The sequence below is a fragment of the Danio rerio genome, chromosome 3 (genome assembly GCF_049306965.1).
Source record: "Danio rerio strain Tuebingen ecotype United States chromosome 3, GRCz12tu, whole genome shotgun sequence".
Classification (NCBI taxonomy): Eukaryota; Metazoa; Chordata; class Actinopteri; order Cypriniformes; family Danionidae; genus Danio; species Danio rerio.
This window is the reverse complement of record NC_133178.1, coordinates 34,937,028-34,964,138: the sequence shown is the minus strand read 5'-3', so window position 1 is coordinate 34,964,138 and position 27,111 is coordinate 34,937,028. Positions and strand designations below refer to the sequence as shown.

The window sequence follows — 27,111 nt, the reverse complement described above, 5'->3', positions numbered from 1 at the left end:
AAAGAAAAAAAAAATTCACAGGAGGGCTACTAATTTTTAATTAATTTAGAAAATCTGAACACTGTGCGCAAGGACCTCTTTTGTCTTTCTATCCTTCACCTTCATTCAGTATTCCTCCCTCTCGTCTCCATCTCCTTCTCCTCCTGCAGTGGATTTGTTGGTCCTGGCGGAGGTTTGCTGTGATTGGTATGCTTGAAGAGCACGAGGATGTTGGAGTGCAGAACGTGTGGTGAACATGTGTGCCTCTGCTCTTCTTCCCCTCCCTCAGGCTGCATTTGCTGCTGGCCTTGAAGAGCTTGCTAACATTGAGCCCTTGATGCATCTCTTATTAACAGCAGCACTGCTTCATAGAGACTGAGAGAACACACAGAGACAAGATGTGAGGGTCAACAGCGCCTGACTGAGCTTTAATTTCATCTCTTAAAGATACTTTGTTGGGATAGTTCACTCTAAAACCAGAATTTACTCCTCTCAGGAGGTGTCGACATTAAAAAATACAATGGAAGTCAACTGTATTACAATATTCTTCAAATATAGAAACTGTTTATGTGTGTCTAAAAGAAAAGGCATCTCATAAATGATTGTAACCACTTGAAGGAGAATAAATGATAAGAATATTCATTTTTTTTGGGTGAACTGTCACTTTATTGGGTACAGAGTAGTAGTATGCATATTTTAAAGCAATTGTATCACTTAATTCATTATGTATTTTCAGACTGAGAGGATGAAACTTATTAAAGGACTGTAGTTGGATGTGCTCGGTGAGTTCAAAGAAACACAAAGTAAGTTTTGAGCCTGCAGCTATTCTGAACGAACGTGGTGGGAATCTTTTATTTCTGCTGATGAAACAGGTTTTACTGATGTCAACTGAACACAACTGAGCTAAAGCACATCTTTAAAGGGATAGTTCAACCAAAAAGTCCATACTCCTTTCTTTTTTCTGTTGAACACAAGATGGTTTTGTAAGAAAACCAGATGCCACTGATTTATGTCCTTTTTTTCTTATGAATTTCAGTGACTTTTTGCTATCCAACATTTTAAAAAAATTAGTTTTGTGTTCAACTGAAGAAAGAAACTCAAAGTTTTGTAACAGTTGAATTATCCCTTTAAGATTTTTTAAAATGTTAACAAAGATATTTTCATTGTGATTTCCTAAATGAACGTTTAACATATATAAAAACTTAAGTCTGTATATGTAAATAAAAACCTGACTAAAATACCTTTATTATAAATTATCTTTTATTGGAAATTGAATGGAAAGCTTAATGGAAGTCTTATGGGTAAAGGAACAACTTGGGGGTGAAAATAATTTTACAGAAATTTAAAACCTTTTTCATTTTGCTACCTTGATTAAAGATTTTTTAAGAAATATGTAATGGAAAACCACACACAACCAGTATGATCGGATGGTACAGTAAATGTTATCTCAATGTTCTAATGTTTGGAGCCAAGTTATTGCAACCTTTTGTCTTTTCTTTGTTTGTAAAATAAGCAAACCATGTGGCGAACAACTAATTTTGTGTTCCCTATACAATAACTGTATTTTAAAGAACACACTGGCAAATTGTGGTCCCTTCAGGTTATTTATTTAGAAATTGTTTTGTTTGTCTGAAAAAGGTCTTAAATTTGCTGTCGTAAAATGCCACAAATAATCCTTACTTTCACTTTTGTCCAATTTTATGCATTACCAATTACCTTATACACTACCTGACAAAAGTCTTGTCGTCGATGCCAGTTTCTCAGCAAGAAATTTTAACTTGACTTCTAGTTGATCATTTCGAAAAGTGGCAGGGAGATTTTTCTGATGAATCAAGTCAACACTCCTTCTCATACCTCAGCCTCTATATCAAAGTTCCTGAAAGCAAAAGTCAAGGTTCTCAAGGACTGGCCAGCCCAGTCACCAGACATAAACATTATTGAGCATGTCTAGGGTAAGATGATGGAGGAGGCATTGAAGATGAATCCAAAGAATCTTGATGAACTCTGGGAGTCCTGCAAGAGTGCTTTCTTTGCCATTCCAGATGACTTATTAATAAAGTTATTTGAGTCATTGCAGAGATGTATGGATGCAGTCCTCCTAGCTTATGGGAGTCCGACACAATATTAATTCTTTTTCGATTGCACCATGACTTAATATTCTATACTGGACATTATTTCTGTTAAGTAACAAGACTTTTGTCTAAGTAAAGTCAGACCTTACTCTCCTAATTAAATCATTAAAAATCAAGACATGATCATATTTTATTTTGGTAAAATCTAGAGGCCTTTGCCTTTCATATAAGCCACTTCTGATAGCAAATGATCAACTAGAAGTCAAGTTATTATCTGTTGCTGCTAAAAATTGGATAGGCGACAAGACTTTTGCCAGGTAGTGTATAAAACTACTTACTAACCCCAAATTTGTAATGGTTTTGTAGATGTGAATAGCATTATTTTGTATGTCTCTTTGATTTATCTCTCTCTCTGCCTGCTTTAATTATTGTAGAGACTAAATTTGGGCCAAGTGATTTATTTAGCTCATGTGCGCTCTTCCTGGTGTGTGCAACATCACAGAGATGAACACATCACATGCTGTCATGGCCGCTGTGCTTCAGTTGTGCTTGTGAGCATTAATGCACTAAACGTCTGTGTTTCGTTGGTGGTGTGGTGAATCATTCCAGCAGGTTTTAAGCTGAGGGCTTCAAGACAGAGCACTTGTCAAGAACACTTCTCCTTCTCTTGGAGGTGAATATATTTGGAAAGAAGTGACACTGTCAAGGAGCTGTGTGCGAGGTGTGAATCACAGTTCACATGATTTCTGTGTTGCCAGGGAATGTTTTCTCATAGACTCAAATAAGTATGACAGCCCTTAAGGGCAAATTTCACATTTGAAAAAAAATCACGACTAATGAGATCTCTTTAGTTGCTGTGTTATTTCTTACGGGGGACAATGAAATCAGTTTTTATTTTTTTCACAATGTTTTTATGAAGAGGACATTTATAAACATTAAAAAGCATATCAACATTTTGTAAAGGTATATAAAATATAAAAATTATATAATTTTTTAAAATCAAATTTTACATTATTCTAAAAATTTGTTGCATTTTTATTATAAATTTATTAAACCAAATTCTGTGTTTCCTGTTTAGATTTTTTTTCTGGATTTAATTTTAAATGTTTAACTAATATATTTTTTAAATCTAACCAACTGAACAAACTTATAATTATATATACACATATATGTGTTGTATTTTTTTTATATTGGCCAAAATATTTTTATATATATTTTTTTCTAGAAATCAAATAAAGGCATAAAACATTAACTATTTAATGAATCTTTTAATAAAATGAAAATTTGATTGTTCCTTAGAATTTTTTAATAATAATAATAATAATAATAATAATAATAATAATAATAATAATAATAATAATAATAATAATAATAACTGAAATAATAAATAGTAATACATTTGTCACATTTTTGTTGACAAATTTCAGGTTGACATGTTATAAAGGGACTCAAGTTTCAGTAAAAAACGCTGGGCTGTAATTAGTTTGTAAAAATTTTATTTAAATGACATCTTTAACCAATCGGTTGGGTTTGTCCCTTTTCGACCCAAAGTAGATTAAAACAACCCAGCATTTTTTGAGAGAATGGTTGGGTTTGTCCATGTTTGACACAATGTTGGTCAAAAGATAGTTTCCATCACCTAAAACAGTAAAAGTGATAGTTTATTCAGCTTTGAATATAAATATTATCTTGTCATATATTAAGACTGAAATCACCCAACCACCACAGGACATCAACATGACATCAGATTGACGTTGTACCTCATTGTTGTGGGACTTCGCATTTTGTTTGGATATGAAAATCGGGTTGACATCAGAACCCAACGTTAGGCTGACGTCAATGTCCAATATCAGACGCATATTGCATTTTGGTAACTTTCCAATGCAACCTAAAAACAACCAAATATCAACATCAACTGTTGTTGTTTCCACTATAATGTCTATCAGATATTAGATTTTGGTTGCCATATCTGACAAATAAGTTTCAGTATTTGACATCAACATGATGTTAGTTTAGGATGTTAGCCCGACGTTGGATTTTGGTTACTTTCCAACACAACCTAAAATCAACCAAATATCAACGTTATTATTGGACGTCAAAATATCATTGTCCTTTGACGCTGGCAACCTAAGTCTAACCTAATATTAATGTCTAATGACGTTGTGTGTCTGCTGAGCACATGGAGATGTTTGAGTTTAAAACCAACAAAATAGTTATTTACATTTCTTATTACATTTTTTCAGAATCACATTATATGACTCACCTTCATTTAAAAGCTTTTGACAGACTTTAACAATGTTTGTTTTTCGTTCAGCAAATTTTAGTTGCGCATTTGAGATATTTAAGCCTATTACGCCATAAAAACAGCCTCTGAGCAATACATTATTCAGTGTCATCAGAAAAAAACAGCTTAATACAGTTTCTGAAAGAGGCAGCCACGCTTGAGCAAGGTGTTTGAAGGCTAATGGTGTAGGAGTCGAGTAAGCGAGTCTTGTCAGGTGTCAGCAGTATGTCAGGATCAGTCTATTTCTCTTAGACGTTTGTCCATCACAGAGACTTGCTGACCTGTCCTGACAGCCGCTCTAATACTGCAGCATCTGACCACTCATAACACACACATCTGCTCTTTTATTTATTTATAGCATGGTACCATCTTGAACATGTGACCATCCTCATCATCAAGGTGCCTTTATGCATCTCGCTCTCATGACTGTCCTCCTTTTTTTTTCAGGTGAAGAAGTTTGCCAAGTACTTGGATCCCAACGCTCACGGCAGAATAAACTTCAAAGATTTCTGTCATGGAGTGTTTGCAATCAAAGGTAAGATGATGGTTTCTGAGCAATGTTTCATAAATGCTGTTGATGAATCTGTTGTTACAAGATCAAATGAGATTTGAGAACATCACAGTAAAAATATCTGAAATATGAGCTATAATATGTAAATATTATATGCAAAAATAATCATCATGCATTCTAATGCTTAAATAAATTTACTTCATATATATATAAAGTTGAAGTCAGAATTATTAGCCCTCCTTTAAATTTTTTTTCTTTTTAAATATTTACCAAATTATGTTTAACAGAGCAAGGAAATTTTCATAGTAATTTTCATAGTATTTTTTTCTTCTGGAGATATTTTATTTGTTTTATTTTAACTAGAAAAAAAGCAGTTATTAATTTTTTAAACACAATTTTAAGAACAAAATTATTAGCCCCTTTAAGCTATATATGTTTTCGATAGTCTACAGAACAAACAATTTTTTTTTCAGAACAAAATTTATTTAAAAAGATTTGCCCAATTAGTTTGTTCGCTGGCTATAAAATAGCACTCTGATTGAAAACAAAAAAGTTGATACAGTCTAGTTTTATATATATATATATATATATATATATATATATATATATATATATATATATATATATATATATATATATATACTTGTTCTGTCACAAGCAGTGGATCAGTTCAGTACAAAGTGTTCCAAACCGAATCGCTCTCCAGAGATGAAGGCTGAGTTGCTAGACACCATGTTCCTTTATACAGACACATCCTGAAAGAAAGTGGGCACAATTTCTCAAATAAATGCAGTTTCAACTCCAGTCGAGTATTATCTCTCCATTTAATTTTAAGCCATTTAAATACCCAAATCCAAAACTGATAAAGGGGTGTTCTGCATTCTTATTGGCGTTCTCCATCCACCTCTGTGTCCACTGAAAATCTGTAATGCTCAGGGATAATGAATAGCATGAGTGAGCAAAATCTGATTAGAGATGTGTGCTTCACCGCTGAACTCTCTTGATCTGCCTAATTGAAAATAACCACATTTGAACAGCAAAATTACGAGCATCTCTGGGTGTGCCTGTAATGAACCGTTTATCCGATTGAAACATTTTCCTATATAACGACAGCAAAGTAATTCACTTGTTAGTGTGGGTTGAGCTTCTCAGTTAAAAGATTGGGGGGGATGTTATTCCTGATTACAGTGGGATTTTTAGGGTTTCCAAACATGGTTACTGTGTAATCATGGCTCAGCAGCGTAATTTCACATTATTTATAGTTGCTTTAGGACACTTATTGCCTTGTCTTGATGGGCACACCAGCTCTTCCCTTTTTCGCTGTCATTAAGAGCACTGTAAACAGGGTAACATTTGTCAGCCAGGGACACTTGCGCAGCTTGGCAAACTTATGAAGCCGATATCTGCCAGCTGAATAGGCAGGACACCAGCAGACACGAGGACCCGGGTGTCACGTCTATCTCTGCCAGTGCTTTATGGAGAAGCAGGCAGGCCAAATGGGCTTCAGGCCCAGGGCTTTGTCCCCCAGTGTCCTGTGTTTAATGAGGCCCAGTGGTGTTCCCAATCACTCTTTCACTAATGAATCCCCCAATCCCTGTTTCCCAGCACGCACACCAAATCCGCAAAGCAGAAACTGATGTTCGTCCTTTTGGGGTCCCAAAGGAGCACTGTTGTGTGTGTGGTGGAGTCAAGTCACCTTTATTTACAGTACATGCTGCATATGCAGACCAGATCATTTCAAGGCTTTACAATAACAGAGAGAAAAATAACAGAGGTGCAAACTTGAGGCAATTTTAATTTCTGCTGTGAAGTACTTCTAAAGAGAAAGCAGTGTGTGTTCAACAGTGGCAAAGCCAGAAGTTTTTCTTAATAACAAAATTTACTAAATTTAGATGTGAACAATTCATTCATTCAAGCGAATCCACAGAATAAACAACAACAACAACAACAACAACAACAACAACAACAACAACAATAATAATAATAATAATTATTATTATAATAATTTTAATAAAATAATCAACATCTTATAATTAGCTTTTGCTCTGAAATGTTGTTCTTTTTCTGATGCCGTTTGTTTGGCGGTTTGGGCAAAATATCCTTAGCCACTGCTCTCCATCCTTTAGTTTGCTAAATAAAACCCTGCCCTCTATTCAGTATTGTGTTTTAGCTGGAAATGTCACAATACTGAAGTAAATTCATTAGGATCTATACCTGCCAAAACTTCTTTTTCCAGAGAGTCCTCTCTATTTTACACAAATCTCTTCATTTTTCTCATTTTGTTATTGCTCCCAGAAAACTTCCATAATTTGCATGTTGCCAGATCTTGTATGAAGCTCATCATCTCAATCAATCAAATGTTCAAACCGAAATTTCAAACCATTTGTGACCTTAACCTGGTAACCTACAACCCAGTTGTGCTGTTGGTTTCTGTGCAGGTGGTAGTAGCAGTGTCAGTGGTTGAAATGGAAGGAAAGGAAAAGAAAAATAAAGAAAAAATTATTTGCCCCCCTTTTAATTTTCTTTTATTTTTAAATATTTCCTAAATGATGTTGAAAAGATCAAGGAGATTTTCACAGTTTGTCTGATAATATTTTTTCTTCTGGAGAAAGTCTTATTTGTTTTATTTCGGCTAGAATAAAAGCAGTTTTGAATTTTTGAAAACCCATTTTAAGGTCAAAATTATTAGCCCCTTTAAGCTAATTTTTCCGATAGTCTACAGAACAAACCATCATTATACAACAACTTGCCTAATAACCCTCACTTGCACAGTTAACCTAAGTAACCTTGTTAAGCCTTTAAATGTCACGTTAAGCTGTATAGAAGTGTCTTGAAAAATATCTAGTCAAATATTATTTACTGTCATCATGGCAAATAAAATAAATCAGTTATTAGAAATGAGTTATTAAAATAATATATTATTATGTTTAGAAATGTGTTGAAAAATCTTCTCTCCGTTAAACAGAAATTGGGGGAAAAAACGGGGGGCTATAAATCCGGGCGGTAATAAATGAGACTTTAACTGTATATTATTATTATTATTATTATTATTATTATTATTATTATTATTATTATATCTTTAAAAACACACAACCCTTTATAACCACCCTCCCTCCCTTAAGTGCTGCTTTGTGTAAGTCATAGGACTTACACAGATTTATTAAAATACTCTCCTTTTATAAGTTTTACACCTGAAATGGAAACTCCAACAAATGCATATGCAATAACTTGAGCCACGAAAAAGGCTTTTCTATTTAACAAACTTCTGACTTTAGTAAAACTGACTGTGTTTTTTTAATGCATTGCTGATGCAAGCTGTAAGGAAATCCGCTCCCAAGTGCCATTTAAACCCTAATTAAACAAGGCAAAGGTAACAGTCATTAAGAGAAGACTCTTGGGACAAATCATGTGCGTCTGGAGGCCAGCTTTTGTCTCTTTTGGAAATGAATGAACAATACTGTCTACAGTAATTATCCACCAATTTTTAAACTATGTGTACGTGCACACCTTTTTTGTGTGTAATGTGTGTTTTCTTTTATGAATTTATAGTCTTTTGTATATACCGCATTTACCTGTTAAGAGAATATTGTTTCGGAGTATGTTGTTATATTTGGAGCCAGCACCTAAGCTTTTCACTCATCATAACATGTGCTGCTGCTGATGTGACAGTAAAAGTGATCTGATTTTGTGTTTTATTCCTGAACATGGTTCACAAGTCAAGTTGTATATTGAGTTTATTAACACTTTGGTAACACTTTAAGTTCTAATTCTCACTACTAACTATTGGCTTAATACCTGCCTATTATTAAGACATTGTCTGTTATTAGCACTTAAAAAGTATGAGCTTTTTCCACATCCCTAATCCTACCCCATACCTAAACCCAACTATTACCTTTCTAACTATTAATAAACAGCAAATTAGTACTTTATTAAGCTAAAAGTCTTAGTCAATTATTTGTTAATAACGAGAATAGTACCAAAAGATAAAGGCATCCATTTTTCATCCATCTCCTCTTTTATTTGATTTTTAGTTTAAAATGCATTTAAAAGAAGCAGGATTGCACCAATCTATTTTCTCCCTTGCTCTGTCTTTAGTATGTGCTAAAGCAGGCCTGTTGTGCATAGCTTTATATATTTATGCATTACCCACAAAGTATTCCCATTTGGGACGTTCCCGCAGCCAAGTCGAGCTGTGGCCCACTTGAGATGTTACATAGAGCACTGAGCCTTCTCTACACTTGATGTTATGTGTCTATAAATGGATTCTAGGGCTGGACCGCCCTTCACTGTGCGTCTCAGTACGTTATTTATTCATGGCATTTTACTTAGCCTGTTGTATTTCTGCAGATATGTCTGTTTGTGTGAGAAACAGTGCCGTATATTTAAGAGAACAGGTGCCTCTGTCAGCATGATATCTGCTGTTGAACATTCAGTTTTCATAAAAACGTGGATCCTGATATTTTTTCTGGCTCTTATTTGTGTAGTAATGAAAGCCTAAATTTTAAACTGGGTGTAGTTCAATAATTCAAGCCCAGCTTTAGACACAAGATGATATCAAACAGGGCTCTGAAATCTGTAGTGACAGAAGCTTTTATAAATGCAGCACAATGGCCACAATGTCTAGGTGTGGGTATTTTCACATTTCATGAATTGTTTAAAATACAGAATCTAAGAAGCATATTTTTTTCTATTAAAAATAAAACAGGTACATGAAAATCCTATAAACTAATGTAGTAATGGCGATGCAAACACGCGTACTTGCGTAAAGTGCATTCATCATCTTTTTGAAGCTTTTTAAATTTTTGCACAATTTTCCAGGTCCACCTATCAATAAATATATCATTTTTGTTTGTTAATTTAGAAGTAATAGGTTTTTTTCTTCCCTGCTTTTCTCCCTTTCGCTGGAACACAATGTAAACGTCTACATACATGTTTGATAGAAGGATGTTGTTGTGAGGTAGGTTTTGTTGTGATAAAAATGTAGGTCAAAAACAAACATACATACATAAAAAAAAAAAAAAAAATATATATATATATATATATATATACACACACACTCACACACACTATATATCAATAGAGATGAGAATAACAGCATTATAAATAAACTGCGTTAGTAAAGTCAATACTTTTTTCAGTGACAATTAATCAATTGAATTACGGTTTTCCCTGTTAGAATGCCATTTCCCTGTTAGAATGCCGTTTCCTTGTTAGAATGCCATTGTTTCTGACAATAAAAAAATGTGCGTTACTAAAATTTAGACCACTGACATGGTTTTCATTGACACGGAGCAGTGTCTCAGGGTGTGTGTGTGTGTGGGAAGGGACACATAACCAATCAGTGATGATGATTGGTGTGTCTGAGAACGTGATGATTGACATAAATAGAGTCAGTGACACACACACACACACACACACCAGCGACCAGGAGTCAGACAGATGGCAAATCCAACAAGTTCAAAGGTAGCGTTTGCAAACTGGAAATATAAGCACTACTTTTCCCTCATTGATGTGAAAGGCAGGAATGTTTATGTATCGCGTAACTTATGGCCATGGAAAAAAATAAGCTTTTTGTATCAGTGACAAGTAATTCTAATCTAATAAAGCACCTCACGTCGTCATATGCTGCCACAAAACTTGTGGCTATGCAGGTGATAACGTGAGCTCTGCTACCAAAGTAGAAAACGAAGCCATTAGGTAATAAAAAACCACGCAAAACACGCATTGCTTAGACGGAATTAAACAAAATAATATCTAGACATATAGTTGAGGACTTACTGCTATTGTCTCTTACATTGTCGCACAACAACATTAAAATAGATTGATGTACAATGTTTTATGTTTATTTTATAGTCATTTGACAAATTAGATTATTTTAATGTAACGCAATAGTTACTTTCCCTGGTAATTAGTTACTTTTATAATTATGTAACTCAGTTACTATTTGTGAGAAGTAACTAGCAACTATAACTAATTACTCTTTTAAAGGAATGTGCCCAACACTATGTATATCAAACAATCTGTGAAAATAAAGCAATGCAGTAACAACAGTTACTTACATTTTAAATCTATTTGAATTAAGTGTATATGGCAGATTATTATCTTTTAGTTTTAGTCTTTCTAAAATCCAGCATTGTGCCTTGCTTGTAAACAAATTTCCAGGAAAATGAAGTGAATAAATGACCAAATTTACTGACATGGTATCAAGCATCTTTTACATTTTTTAAAAAATATATTTTTCTACTGTTGGGATCATAAGAAAGTTGATGCAAGATACTGTCCAGCATCTGTGTGTCAGTAAAGCATTGTCTAGACCTGCACTTACCTCTTATTATTTAACAGGCAGTGGTGTAGTAGATACAGGTGTCATTGATCTTCTGTTGAAATGGAGTTTCTTTTTTCCTAATATTTGCCATCAGCTATGTGACAATAAATGCAATATCAGTCCTCTTATTCATTTTATTTTATACAAAAACAGCTGGTCCCATTTTGTGTTTCCATTATTGATTGAAGTGTAATATCCTCAGGGGACATTATCCAAGACACCATTCTCATTGTCAATATTACTAGAACATTATTGCACTTTTCATCTTTTACTTGCTCAATTTTTATTGCTCTAGCTTGATATTTGTATAACATACAGTCAAAACCAAATCATTGAGTCATTCATTCATTTTCTTTTCAGCTTAGTCCCTTTACTAATCAGGGGTTACCATAGCGAAATGAACCGCCAACTTATGTTTTACACAGCGGATCACTGGGAACCCAACACTGGGAAACACCCATACACTCTTGCATTCACATCCACACACACTGACTTAGTGGCTTGAACCTGCGAACTTCTTGCTGTAAGGTGACAGCGCTATCCACTGCTCCACTTATTTACTTTTCTGAGGAGCCAAGGATTAAGCAATAGATAAAGTGTATTTAATCACTATAGTAATGACATTAATATTTCTTTTTTTACAATTCAGGCTGTGAGGAGATCCTAAAATCGGCACTTGGGACCCCCACCATCGCAGCACAGCCGTACCAGACAGACAATGGCTACTACTATCAGGTAGGCACAAATTGGATACTTGATATTGTTTTTTTTGTTTCTGACATATAGCCATTGGCTCTCCAATCATCATGAGAATAGGTTTGCTCTACTGAAAACACTTTGTCTTGAACTTTGTTGAGAACGTCTTGTTTGTCTTTATTTTGCTTGCACGTCGTGAACCTAAATTGCACCTACTGGATAGTGTCCATTTACTGCATTGTGGGAATCAAAGAGGGTCTTAAAACTACTGTTTCAAAAGTCTAAAGGTGTCTATAGATATTGAGCATATATTGTTCACTCCAACACATGTTGACACATCAGTCAAGCTTGCATCAGCTGACAGTCAGTTGTTCATGATGTGTACCAGTCTGGTTCTGACATCAGTCACATTAGTCTATTTAAATCATATATCTGGTCCCTGTTCAGCATTTTTCTGCTCACCAATTCTACACTGCCTCCACCATCCCTAACTCCTTCTAGCTTCAAAGTATATTAGCTAAGTAAATGGCAATCAGCCTCATTTCTCTGGCATTTACATAAACTCATAATCATAATGGTTTATGAATGCTTTCGGGTTCTGTTCTGTTACACCATGAGGAGTTGACTTGCTGCTACTCTCCCTGCTCTGCCCATTCCTGCTTGCACTTTTGCCCAGAACAGTACTATGGCAGTGGCATGGGGCAGTGTGTAGATTCTTTTTACTTTTTTATTGTATTTGGCTTGATCAATAACCCATCTTTAAGATTTTCTTAGATGTATATACACACTGATATTGTTCTTTAGAGAGCAGAACCATCTCATCAACACTAACTGTTTGCTTAATATATTTATATTTGACAAAACTGATGCTGTCTGAAATGACTGAAGGGTTTAAAAGGTCTTCTGTGCTTGCTTCAGTACAGATAAATGTTTCCTTTTTTTAAAATCTACATTCTAAAAAAGGCTGGGTCGTTTTAGCTCAACGTTAGGCCAAATATCGACAAGCCCATTTTTTTTTTCTGTTAAATCTAAATTACACTTTTAAACTCAGCAGTCAATAATTGACACAACGGTGGGTTACAATAACAGTTTAAAATGTATCAATAATATGCAAGGAGATGCAATTAAAACTATTTTAATCCACATAGGCTCATTCTGAAAATGAACCCTTATTTAATTTTCTGAAGATTGCGAATTATTTGGCCAGAGCTACATATGGCTGCATTTAGTGTTTTAAACGAATGATATGGGGTGGTATGATGTTTCTTTCTTGCTTACCAGCTGACCGCTTACCTTCTTATGGACGGCTTTCCCGCTGTTATCAGTTTGTCTAGTTAGCTCGACACATACATTAGCGGACTTGAGATGCAAAGCAGAGTTGACCACGACAACGGGGTTTGAGTCTGGTGAAAAACGGTTCCAGAAAGCAGGTAAAACAAAAACAAGCCAAAAAAAAAAACAAGTAAATAACAGGGTGAGAATGTGGTAAAATCTGAAAACTTTGTAAAAATCAGGTGGGGGCTTTTCTTTTTCTAGATTACTTTTTAAAACACTGCGGTTGGGTTTAGTGAAGAGGGTGGACGGGTTAATTGGTGCTTTTTAAAATACTATTGGTTGGTTTTAGGGAAGAGTGGGTGGGTTGGTGGATCAGTTGGTTGGTCAGTCAGTAAATTAGTCAGTTGACAGCAGTCTCTGGTGGATTTACGCGAGAACAGCAGGCGCAAATGGAACTTGCAAGAGAAATTTGAGATCTGGAAAAGCGTACACATCGGCCTCTGGTGGATTTACACGTGAACATCAGGTGCGAATGGCACTCCTGAGAGAGATTCGACATCTGAAAAAGCGTACACAGCGGCCTCTGGTGGATTTACACGTGAACATCAGGTGCGAATGGCACTCCTGAGAGAGATTCGACATCTGAAAAAGCGTACACAGCGGCCTTTGGTGTATTCGCGAAAACAAAAACTGCAAAAAAATGTAGCTCCTTGTAAGTATTTGGCGCTCTCCAGAAAAGTATATCAGGGTACATTTTCAGAATGAGCCTGGGTTGGATTTAACCCTATTTGTTAAAAGAAATACTGTTTTGGCTATAGTCTGCATTCAGATAATCGCTGCGCATATCTTGGTTCACTTTTCTGCAATACATGCACTCCTACTCACTCTTTTTGTGTTCATTTGCACCATATAAATGCATTTAATGCAGCGGTAAGCCAGAAATTGTAAGCACTTCTTTTGGCAGTGTGTCCGGACGCATTAGGACACTTAACAGGCAGAGGCATCTATTGTTCTTCAATATTACATCGAAACGACCTTCCTTTCGTTTGCCTCAGTAGTACAGATTCAGTACTTGGCTTGTGTGAATTTGATGTATGAGAGTAAGTGTAGCCAAAAACTCGCCCCCAGCATGTCAGCCCTCACTCACACATACACAGCCATCCATACTGCCACTGTTTCACAGGCAGCCGCTTGAGTTACCGCTTAAGCCTTGTAAAACATAACCTGACACGGGACGCTTTAATGGCGGCTGTCAACATGCCGTATATGACTCAATGGAGCTGTCAATCAAACAGAGTGAAGAGGAGTTCTGACATCCACAGACACTTTCGATATGCAGAGACACTTACGTGTGGTATTATGCAATTAAGGACTTCACAGCTGCATCCACAGGTCAGGTCAAATCTGATTATTTGTGCATAATCTATTGCAGGGGCTATCAAATCTATCAGCTTGCGACTCCCAAAATACCAATTCCAATGACCCAAAATATCATCGTAAGTGGTTATACATACATAAACATTGCACATAACAGTGCACACACACCAATAGAAACTACATAAACATGAGAATATTGACAACACAAAAAAGTGCAACAGTCCAACAACTACAAAATTTGTTAAAGTCATTATTCATTCATTCATTCATTATTTTGTTTTTGGCTTAGTCCCTTTATTAGTTAGGGGTCGCCACAGTGGAATGAACCATTAACTTATCCAGCATATGTTTTACGCAGAGGATGTCCTTCCAGCCACACCCCAACACTGTAAACATCCATACACTCTTGCATACACACACACACACACACACACACACACACACACACACACACACACACACACACACACACACACACACACACACACACACACACACACACACACACTACAGCCAATTTAGTTTTTTCAATTCACCAATAGCAAAACAAACCATCGTTATACAATTATTGCCTAATTGCCCTAACCTGTCTAGTTAAATTTTTTTTTTTACCCTAGATAGGCCTTTAAATGTCACTTAAGCTGTATAGAAGTGTCTTGAAAAATATCTAGTAAAATATTATTTACTGTCAACATGGCAAAGATAAAATAAATCAGTTACTAGAAATGAATTATTAAACTAATATGTTTAAAAATGTGTTGAAAATATCTTCCCTCCGTTAAACAGAAAATGTGGAAAAAAATAAACAGGGGGGCTAATAATTTAGGGAGGCTATTAATTCTGACTTCAACTGTATGTGGACATACAATGGAACAAAATGTTGTGTCTCGCAGGACAGGTGCTACACTCAAAAATAAGTATTTAGGCCTAACAAATAAGCCTTATGTATTCTGATTGCAAATTCATTTTCCATCCATTTGCATTTCATACTTTATAACTAAAAAACTAATATTTGTTAGCTGAACATAAATGAAACAAAAAACAACAAGATTTATGCAGTAATACCAATCCATTCAATGTGTTGTAAATGCTTCTTATTCATTCATCTGTTGTGTGGAGTATGGAGCTGTGTCAGTTTTGCCCCTGAATATTAAGTTAACCAATCTCATAGAATTTAACTTTTTTCTAGAAATAATTATACTATATTCTTGTAATAGTATTAGTATTTAGTCTAGTAATAGTATTTAAATTAACAGACTGAAATTGATTCTAAGGAATCTGACAACATACATATAATGAAAGACTAATGGATGTGACAGACAAAGGAGACATCCAGAACATGCTGGATGTCCTGACCTCCAGAATTGGGATTGAGAATTGCTTGCTTGGATCAGATAAATAATTTAACTTGGACTGACATTCTGGATTAGGCTACTCTGTATGAAAACAGTTACATTTTGTATTTCCTGTGGTGCTTTTTCATTGTTCTGCTTCATATTTATATGCAAATAAAAATGCAAATGCAAAACAATGACAACAGGGTTTACAAAACCGAGATTATAGTTTATTAGTACATGCTAAGAGGCAACAGTGGAAATGTAGCAAGCTGACACGTTCATTTTTATTCTGCACTGCCTTATCTGCCTGTGTTAAAACTCAGCAGCTGTAAATTGTCATTGTGCTCTCATCTTGTACTACGCAGCAACCTTGATTCTGCTAAATTATTCAGCCTATTTTCACTAAAAAAAAAAAATGAAAATATGCATAAATTGTGTCAAAATCTCATTATAATCTTTAAATTCCTGTATGAAAAAACTATGGAAATTTATAGTATATATTACGGTGTTTTTAAACCATTTTGTAAAGTACTTAAATTATTCTGTTTTGGAACATTTATAGTTGCCGCAACTAGCAATACACACAAACACCTAGTTTATTCCTATTTAAGTTGGGCTAATATAGATTTCCAGAAATGTGAGAAATAAAATAAAATAAAATAAACTTAAAATAAAATAAACTTAAAATAACTATTACCACAACTTTATAACCTGTGATGGATTTGTAAAAATCATTTTCAATTTTATTTATTTGCTTCACCCTCAATCATATGGACAAACAATGAATTTGGACTGACATTCTGAGTTTTTGTTGTTGTTGTTGTTGTTGTTTTTTATTCAAATATCTCATTGCTACATGTTCTCTTTACTTGGACATCTCTGAGTTTTTGACCCAGGCCTACATCTTTATAATGATATCAAGTGTTTTGTGGCATTCAGTGCGTGTTTTCTATCTATGCAGTCATCAGTTTACTAATATACTCTTAAAGATAATTAAAATTCACTTTTAGCAAATATTGGCATGTAGTCTTACTCTTTTTGTCCTCTTGGAAAATGAAATGGACCTAAATCTATTGACTAAGCTCAGATGTAGGATTTTGTCCAATAATCTAATCTCTAGAATGAGACTGTCTCATCTCCCTAATTATATACAAATAATGCATTGCTGGTAAACAGACAGAAATGCAAAAGTGCTGTCCTCCCAGTGATGATCGCAGACCTCTTTTTCAGTCTTTTTCTTCATAGTCAAAGTGTCTTCACTGTTGTTGTTTTCCATAGTAAAATGGAATGAAATGAAGGCTTGTTGTGTATTTCTGTTGTGCAGAAATGTTCAGGGTGCATTTACACAGTGATGTTTGAAAATGTATATCTGTTTATATATGATTAATTAATAATCTTTGCATAAGCCAAGATTATAAAATGCTTTTGTTTGCTAAATCATGTTAACTATTTGTTTTGTTCATGCACAACCATAGTGAAGTGTTATCGATTCATTAACAACATTAAAAATAGACTTGTTCTTCAATTTTGATCGAATTTTATATAGATTTACTTATACTGGACAATTTAACATTCACTGTGAAACCCAACAGTCAACTTTGTGAAATGAAATGAGTGTAGTTAACTCAAAATTTACTGAAAGTTAATTCTACACATTTGAAAAGAGTTTTGAACTCAGTAAATTAAATAACTCATTACTTCAGCTTAAATTGAGTAAGTTCACAGTCCTCATATAGATACATTTTTTTTAACTCAAATGGTTTGTAGCAATCAGTTTCCTCAAATGGTTTAAGTTGCCTTAACTCATTGGGTTTTACAGTACTCAGTTGGTTTTAGTTTGCTTCATTTAATGGGTTTTACTGTACTCAAATGGCTTCATTTACTCAAATGGATTGAGTTCACAGTACTCATTAGGATTTTGAACTTAAATGGTTTGTTGCAATTGGTTTTCTCAAATGGTTTGAGTTATCCTAACTTCTTGGGTTTTACAGTGTACAATTGTGTTTAGTTAATAAGCAATGAGCTTAAAAAGGTCCATTTAAACACTCTAAAAAGATTTTTTAAATGAATTCTTCACATGCATTTGTATATTGAACCACTTATGTTAATGACAAGAGTGTCCTGGGCTGCCAAAATTACAGTCAGTCAGTCAGTCAGTTAGTCAGAAATGAATAAATGCATCTCTATATATTTGATAACCTTGATTTTATCTAAATATTTTGTAAATCAGCACTAAATCATTGTGAAAATACAGTATAGAGGCAGTCCCCCCTCATAGAGTCGATTAATACGTTTATTTTTTACAGTCAAATGCGTGAGAAAGTCAGGCACACCAAGCATTAAGGCTGTTTCTAATGAAAGAATGAACCGGATTTATTTTAGATCAACAGTGCTGGAATCATCACTAGATGGCAGTGTTTGTAAAGAGATAAAATGCAATAAGCTCAAAACAGAGCTGGAAACAATAATACAGCAAACCTTTGAACATAAAAATACAAGAATTGGCATTTGTTCAGAATTCCAGTGTGCATGTATATTGATACATGTGTATATATAGTACTGGAATTAGCAACATCCTTCAGTTATCATTGGCAGTAATTTTTATTTGTCAGACAGCACATATAATCCAAGTGAGGCTGGATCATTGGGTTTGTGTGGATATTAGACACTGCAGCAGTGAACAGTCCTCCTACACAGTCACATTCACTCAGTCTGTGGATGTAATTATGAGCTTCATAACTGCATTGTCAAGACACTAATTACACTTTGACGCTTGGATAAAAGAGTTGAAGAATAGGGAGAGGAATCTGAATCAATCTAGAAATTTGCCGGCAATTGTGCAGCTTTGTTTGAGCCATAGTCTGAACGGTTTGAGTAAATTGTTGATATAAACGAGATAATGTAGTGAAAATCTTGTGCGTAGTGTTTCTGATAGAGTTAATGTTTTCTAATGATCTCTATCCATTCAAATAGAAAAGAAGGTGTAGTTTTTAAGAGTATTTCTGTTGCGAGAAGGTTGTTGTGTATGGATGTGCAAATGAAGTACTGCATTGCTCTTTGCTCTTTCAGTGCTCTGCTGCAAACGACTCTATTAGCACTTCAAATGAACGCTGGACTCAAGCTTCGCATTGATCTTCTGCACAGCACCATTCTCTCTTTCTTTCCCTCTCTCTCACTTCCCAAAAACAAAAAAAGCATTCAAATGTTAATTTAACTGACACTATAAGATAGAGTGTCTGTAAATGGCCTGAAGGTTTCCATGACAGACGTTTATGTCATGAACATGTTTTATAAATGGCCCAGCATACAGTTAAGCTGCAGTTCAGTGATGTTGTGCAGTTTCTGTTAGACGTGTTTTTACACCTGGTATCACACCTGTCTACTGACCTAATTCTTAAACATTACAGGATGTGTTGGGGAAGTGCTGTAGCCAGGCAGGATTAAAAGTTTGCCGTCTTATTCTTAATGTTATTAATTTGGTTCGGTGTAAAAAAAAACCCAACAAAACACACAACAAAACAGAATGAGACAAGACAAAATCCACAACAAGACATTAAAGACAAGAGCAAAAACAAGACATGACTAGTAATTAAAATGTCGTTGTATTATTCAAATTCTATTTATTTATATTGGACAATTTGACATACCTCTAGAAAATAACGTAATATACAATACATTTTTATATCTTCTATTTGTTTGATGATGGGCGACACGGTGGCGCAGTAGGTAGTGCTGTTGCCTCACATGCAAGAGGGTTGCTGGTTCGAGCCCCAGCTGGGTCAGTTGGCGTTTCTGTTTTTTAGTTTGCAAGTTCTCCCATCGTTCACGTGGGTTTCCTCTGGGTGCTCTGGTTTTCCCCACAGTCCAAAGACGTGCGGTACAGTACAGGTGAATTGGGTAGGCTAAATTATCCGTAGTGTATGTGGGTGAATGAGTGTGTATGAATGTTTTCAAGAGATGGGTTGTAGCTGGAAGGGCATCCTCTGTGTAAAACATATGCTGGATAAGTAGGCGGTTCATTCCGCTGTGGCAACCCCAGATTATTAAAGGGACTAAGCCGAAAAGGAAATGAATGAATGAATGTTCGATGATGATTCTGAATGAAAACACAATTCTATGTGCTTTTGACTGAAGGATTAATTAATTCATTAATTAATTCATTCATTCATCCATCCATTCATTTTCCTTCGGCTTAGTCCCTTTATTCATCAATAATCGTCACAGCGGACGATCTGCACTCATAATTGTATTGTTAATTATTTTAGCAAATCATAGTTTGCTTGCACATTCCGTTTTAACAGCATTAAGCTTAAAAGGCAACCCAGGCTTACTCTGATTATGTACCCCTATATACAGTTTTGGAGATTGCCAAATCGTTCCCAGGAGATACATTTTTTTTTGGCAGTTTTTGTTTTCACGAATCCACCAAAGACTGCTGTGTATGTTTTTCACATCTAAAATTTCTCTCATGACTGCCATTCGCATCTTCTGTTCTTATATAAATCCACTAGAGGCCGCTGTTGACTAGCTGACTGACTGACTGACTAACCGACCAATCCCCCCACCCTTTCCTAAACCCAACCACAGTGTTTTGGAAAGCAATTCAGAAAAAAAAGCCCTCGCCTGATTTTAACACTTTTTCAGATTTTATGTAATGTAATGTAATGTAATCTGTATTTATATAGCCCATTTATTGTGTATGGCCATACACCCAAAGTGCTTCACAATCATGAGGGGGGTCTCTCCACACCACCACCAGTGTGCAGCAATCACTTGGATGATGCGATGGGAGCCACAGGACAACGGCGCCGGTGCCCTCACCACACACCAGCTATTGGTGGAGTGGAGAGAGAGTGATAGAGCCAATTCAGTGGAAGGGGATGATTGGGAGGCCAAGATCGTAAGGGCCGATAGAGGGACTTTGGCCAGGACACCGGGGTTAAACCCCTACTCTTTCACAAGAAGTACCATGGGATTTTTAATGACCACAGAGAGTCAGGACCTCGGTTTAACGTCTCATCCAAAAGACGGCGCCCACTGACAGTGTAGTGTCCCCTTCACTTTTACTAAGGCATTAGGACTCACACAGACCATGGGTTGAGTGCCCCCTGCTGGCCTCACTAACACCACTTCCAACAGCAACCTAGTGTTCCCTAGTGGTTTCCCATCCAGGTACTGACCAGGCTCAGCCCTGCTTAGTTTTAGTGAGTAACCGGTCTTGGGCTGCAGGGTGACATGGCTGTGGCTACCACAATCTCTCCCTGCTTTTTACTTGTTTATTTTTTTGGTTCTGTTTTTGTCTTACTTTCTTTCTGGAACCGTTTCTTCCCGGACTTATACCCTGTCGTCGTGGTAAACTCTGCTCTGCATCTGAAGTCCGCCAATGTATGTGTTGAGCTACCGGACAAACTGGTAACAACAGAAAAGCTGTCCATATGGAGATAAGCGTTCAGCTGGTAAGCGAGAAAATTAACCGTATCATGCCACCCACTCTGGCTACTTAAATTTCCAGAAATGTATTTAGGACGATGTTTTTAGAATGAGCCTATGTTGTTAAAAGGGGTCAATTCTGACACTTTATTCTAATTGCCAATTAATTCGTCATGAATTTGGTTTGAACTTAAATAAAAAACAGAAACACACACAACAAAACACAATGAAACAAGTCATGACAAGACAAAAAAAAAAAAAACTAAACAAGACAAAAACAAAACATGATAAGAAAAAAACTAAACAAAACACAACACAAAAATAAAACAATACTAGAAAAGACAAAAAAAGACAGGACAAAACAAAATACAAAAATAAAACAAAACACACAAAAAACAAAACAAAAGACAAAACTAAACAAAATACCAAAAAATAAAACATGACAGGACAAGACAAGACAAAACACAAAATAAAACAACATTATAAAAGACAAAACACACAAAAAACAAGACAAAAGACAACACTAAACAAAATACAAAACACAAAATAGGACTAGAAAATACAAAACAAGACAAGACAAGACAAAACAGAAAAAAATAAAACAAAACAAGAAGAGACAAAACGCAAAAAACAAAACAAGACAAAAGACAAGACTAAACAAAATACAAAAAATAAAACAGGACTAAGACAAGACAAGATAAGATAAGATAAGATGAGATAAGACAAGGCAAAGGCAAAACAGAAAAAAACTAAAACAAAACTAGAAGAGACAAAACGCAAAAAAAGACAAGACTAAACAGAATACAAGATTAGAAAAAACAAAAGTTAAACGACATTAGAAAAAGCTAAACAAAACAGAACAAGACAAAAAAAAAAACAAAAAAAAAAACATAAGAAGCCCAATGCTTTTGGACCCATACCACATTTTAACACAAACCAACAGCACTGAGTGTATCATTGCAGCTATCAGAACAGAAACAAATCTCTACTGCTATCTTTCTTTTACTGCACAACTGTGCAAGCTTATCTTATAATATTATATCAAGAGTTTACAAAAGGCCCATGCAATACACCTGCCCACCCCTCTTCTAGGAAAGTGGACAAAAGAGGTAGACTAAAGCTCCATATATAAATGGGAAGGTGTTTCCCTTAATTGTCTGCTAGTAATCCGATCAACCAAATCTTAATGCCAAGTGTAAACAGGACACAAGGTAGCACAGTTTTCTAATAGTGTAGTGCTGTGATGTGTAACAAAGCAACACTTTTTTGAACGTTTTTGAATGCCTGTCATTATATGTGTCACAATCACCAGCGATCCAGCTTCTGCAGATCCCTTGTATACACACAGTTCGCTAACAGACTACAAATCCGCCACATTATGAACTACAACTCCAGAAATGCCCTTCGCATACACACCTGTTCCTAGTTCAGGTGATAAGAGACACACACAGACACAGCTGAAGCTGCTCTAAGACGGATTACAAGAACTATAAAGACAGCACACACACACACACACACACACACACACACACACACACACACACACACACACACACACACACACACACACACACACACACACACACACACACACACACACACACACACACACACACACACACACACAGTGCTGAGTCTTGTTTTACAGTTTTGTCATAATGAAACGTTTTCCTTGACTTGCTTTGCCGTGTTTTTGACCCTCACCTTGTTTGTTTATTTATGTTGTCTGCTGCCTGCCTGTACTGACCTATTGCCTGTATTTTTGACTACGACTCTGGATTGGCCTGCATACATCTGTTTGCTCCTGATTGTGTTCATTGCTTGCCTGACCATTCTCAATAAACCTGCGTTTGGATCTGCACTCCCTTGTCAGCATCCCACTTCACATTACAACATGTACTGAATGCATGCGTCATTGTATAAATCATTTAGCCCAGGCTCATTGGAATTATTTTTGAAAAATGTAAAATTATTGCACTGGGTACCTTTCGTTGCACGTTTCAGTTGACAAATCCACTAAAGGGCAGTGGCTCTGTTTAAAATAGTGTGAGTTGGAAATATGCCCTACTTAGGGTGCATTTTGTTGTATGTTTCAGATACATATCTTTTTCATGTCCACAAGATATCGGGTCTTGTCAGATCATCTAACGAACCACTGACCTACTGAAATTTGTGTTTTTAAAGGTAAACTATGAGAAGATGCATTACGGCAGTTTTACTATGATTTTTATAAATGTTTCTCTTTTGTGGAACTGTGATTTACCGAACGCAAACCAAAAGCACTCTGTATCCCAAGTACAACACTGTGCAATCTGAGCTACCTAGCAAACTGATCATAACAAAAAAGTTGTCCATATGTAAAAATATAGGTGAGGTAAATTTATTTGATTACAACACATCACACTTAAGATGTTTGGTGGTATTTATTTGGAGTTGTGCACAAAAAATGAAATGAAAATAATCTAATATACAAATTATCTGCGTATATACAACTATTATAAAAAAGAACAAAAACTTTTAGTTTTACACTGCACCATTGGAGTCATTTTAACTAAAAACTGAAGTCAAACGAATGTTTAAGTGCGTAAATTTAAGTTTTTGTAATTTGACAGAAATGCAGGCTGAAGCAGGTATTTACAATGAGCCTGTGTTGGAATCATTGTGTGTTTGCATTTGTGTTCTCATGACACACAAACAAACAAACACACATCATGTCTTAGAGATTAAGGTTACAGACAGCTGAAAAGATTGATCAAGCATTTTACCTCTTATGTACCTGCTTGATGGCTTACTTGCTCTGTTAATGCTTCTTATGTTAATGCTGTATCCTTCATTGACACACACACGTTAAGTACAGATTTGGTTTAGTCTTTGATAATACAGAAACTCCCAATGGAAAGAAATGTGTAGATTACACAATGTAAGATCACACAAAATAAGCTAACATTTCTATTTGTGTAATATATTTTAAAAATGTAAACGTTTAAAAGTGACTACATCTGAATTCAATGTTTTGTAGTTTCACCACTGTTATTCATGTTGTGTTGTGTAAAAAGTGTAAATAAGTTTATAAATGTCTTCTCCTTCAGGCTCACAGGTATCAGGCACTGGCCTGTGAAGTTCAGTCACATGTGGGAGTGTTGCGGTGCTCGTGATGAAGGGAGAGCTGAGGTGCATGAAAGCAGGGGCTTTAGCTTTACTCACACTCAAACATCTTCATCACACACTGTCGTTCTGCATCTCATTTCAGTGTGCATCTGTGCTTCAAATGCCAGCAGCCTGCTCATGTTCTACCTGCTCAAATCTGCTTCTGGACTCTGTTTTGAGCAGATAAAGATATTTTTGTGGTGTTATACAGTTGACTTCAGTGGTTTTGTTGTAACTGAGGTGCTATTTAGTACCGCTAAGTGGTTCTTTTGCTCATTATCACTGGGGATCAATTTCAGTGCTATATAGCAACAGTAATGGTCCTTAAGCAGCTACATATCACCATCTTTAGAGATAGGTAAAGAATCAAGCCAAAAACTTTATACTACTTTTAGTGCCATTTAGCACAATTTTTTTTAGTGTAGAAAATACTTTAAATTGTAATAATATTTGACACTTTTTACAGCTTTGAGTCTATTTTTGATTAAATACGGCCAAGTTGATTAAAAGATGTGTAAAACACATATCTATGAAAATTTAGTAACTACTTTAAAATGTACACTTTTGTTACTTTTTGACTTTAAATTTATGAGTTTGTACTTGTTTATACAATTTTAGCATAATTTGCTCATTCCCCAATGATAGTTGGGTTTAGAGGCAGGGTTTGGTGCCATGCCTTTTCATAATTAACATTTTCATAAACTGAACTCGCAAACATTAATAAACATTAAACACTAAACTAACAAAACTTAAATAGTTATGTTTCCTGATGAGATCAGGCTAATATTTCCTTGACTGTACCTTTGTTGTAACATGCACCGCAGCAGGTTACATAATTATGTAATTTAATAACCTGTAGTTTAACTACAGTACCCTGACTTTTCTTAAATTTGTGTACAGTATATTTCATTCTAACTTTGTTATTTTATTAAAATAATTCTGATCAAATGCAGCTGGTGAGCTAAAGATATAAAAGATTATGAACTAATATATATATATATATATATATATATATATATATATATATATATATATATATATATATATATATATATATATATATATATATATATATATTACCAACCCTCATGTTTTCCTCGGTTTTCCCCAGGTGCTCCGGTTGCCCCCACAGTCCAAAGCCATAGTGTATTCACCTTATTCTCCGCCGACGAGCGGGCGCTGCCATTTGAATCTTTTTGGCTCAAGCCTTCCGATCTCATTCACTTCCATTCATTTTTTGACGTTAAAAACTGCTTGTTACGCTGCTTGATGTTGCAATTTGATATTTTTTTATTATATTATTCTACTTGGTCTGTATAGTCATGCAAACATTTGTTTGTAGAGCAAGCAGTTTGACCATTTTCTGCCGTTTATTATTCCTAGTCATTTCTCCCATAGGCGACTGAATCGGAAGTTCTAAGACAATCGCGATAACAGGCGCACTTCCGCATTTTAGAATAAGGTCAATAAGGTGTGATGGTACGAGTTTATTGGTGTTTTCCAGTACTAGATTGCAGCTGAAAGGGCTTCCCCTGTTTAAAACATGTTGATTCCGCTGTGGAGATTCCTGATAAATAAAGAGTAAGATAAGCCAAAAGAAAATGAATGAATGAATATTACCAACCCTAAACTTTTGTTTGTGTTGTATATACTAATAAGTAACAAAAACGCTTTATTTGAGTTCTTCTGTGTGCACTGGTGGGTTTAGAAACAGACAATAGAGCAGAACCAGAGTATTCTCCACAGAGACGTCTCTATCTAGAGCATGTTTCTGCTTTATCCAGCCTCTCTGCCTCAATGACAGCCAAGGACATTCAGCCTTACCCTTTCTATTGCCAGCAGTAAAGACTCTATCTATCTACCAGCCAAAGATTTGTCTTCCAGTACAATAATGCAAAATATAACTAGACACTGACTTAAAACTGACACTGTGAATGAAAGACAGTTTAACAATATCTCTAGCAAAAGGAATTCAAAAATGACAAGTCCCTCAACAACACCAGCTCTCAGTCTCTCTCTGTGGTAATCCATCAGTGTAATCAATGTGACAGGCTCATTAGTGCTCTGCCTCAGCAATCATTCAGCAGCAGTCATTCAGAAGAAACATCTCTCTGAGTTCAAACCCTGATCACGAGTGATCTTTACCCGATGCACACACCCACACACATGTACAGCAGTCTTTATGGGGATCTCCCACAATTGTAAAAATCTACAAATTTGTATACTTTACAAACTGTACATTCTGTCCCCTACCCCTAAACCCTCATAGGAAACAATCTGCTCTTTTCAAACTGTGTGATATATGAGACGCTTTTCTTATGGGGACCAAAAAACGTTCAGACAAGGTCAAAATTCATGGGGTTTGCTAGAAAAAAAAGTCTGTTTTTTGTCGTTATAATGAAAGTCAGTGAGATTCCACAGAATAAAAGATATGCATGTTTGGAGCCACTTGAGAAACATATAAAAGACACATGAAATGATTGTGGAACAGAAAGAGATGATGTGGTCTGTCAGAACAGAGAGAAATCACATCACATGTGTGGCAAATAAAAGAAAACCACAAATTATTGGCAAAAGTGCCATCACATTTGACATTGTCGTTTGATTCAAGGTCAGATTATAATAGAAGCCCATTTTTTGGTTATGCTATATACTAACATAAAAAAAACAGAATCCTG

General features: G+C 35.5%; 1 protein-coding gene across 1 annotated transcript in view; it reads left to right on the top strand.

Moving 5' to 3' along the window:
- rab11fip4a (RAB11 family interacting protein 4 (class II) a) overlaps window positions 1-27,111 on the top strand; it is a 97,192-nt gene that overhangs the window by 9,629 nt on the left and 60,452 nt on the right. The window contains 2 exon segments of the mRNA NM_001002533.2: window positions 4,783-4,870; window positions 11,821-11,906. Of these exon segments, the coding sequence (NP_001002533.2) occupies window positions 4,783-4,870; window positions 11,821-11,906 (174 nt within the window).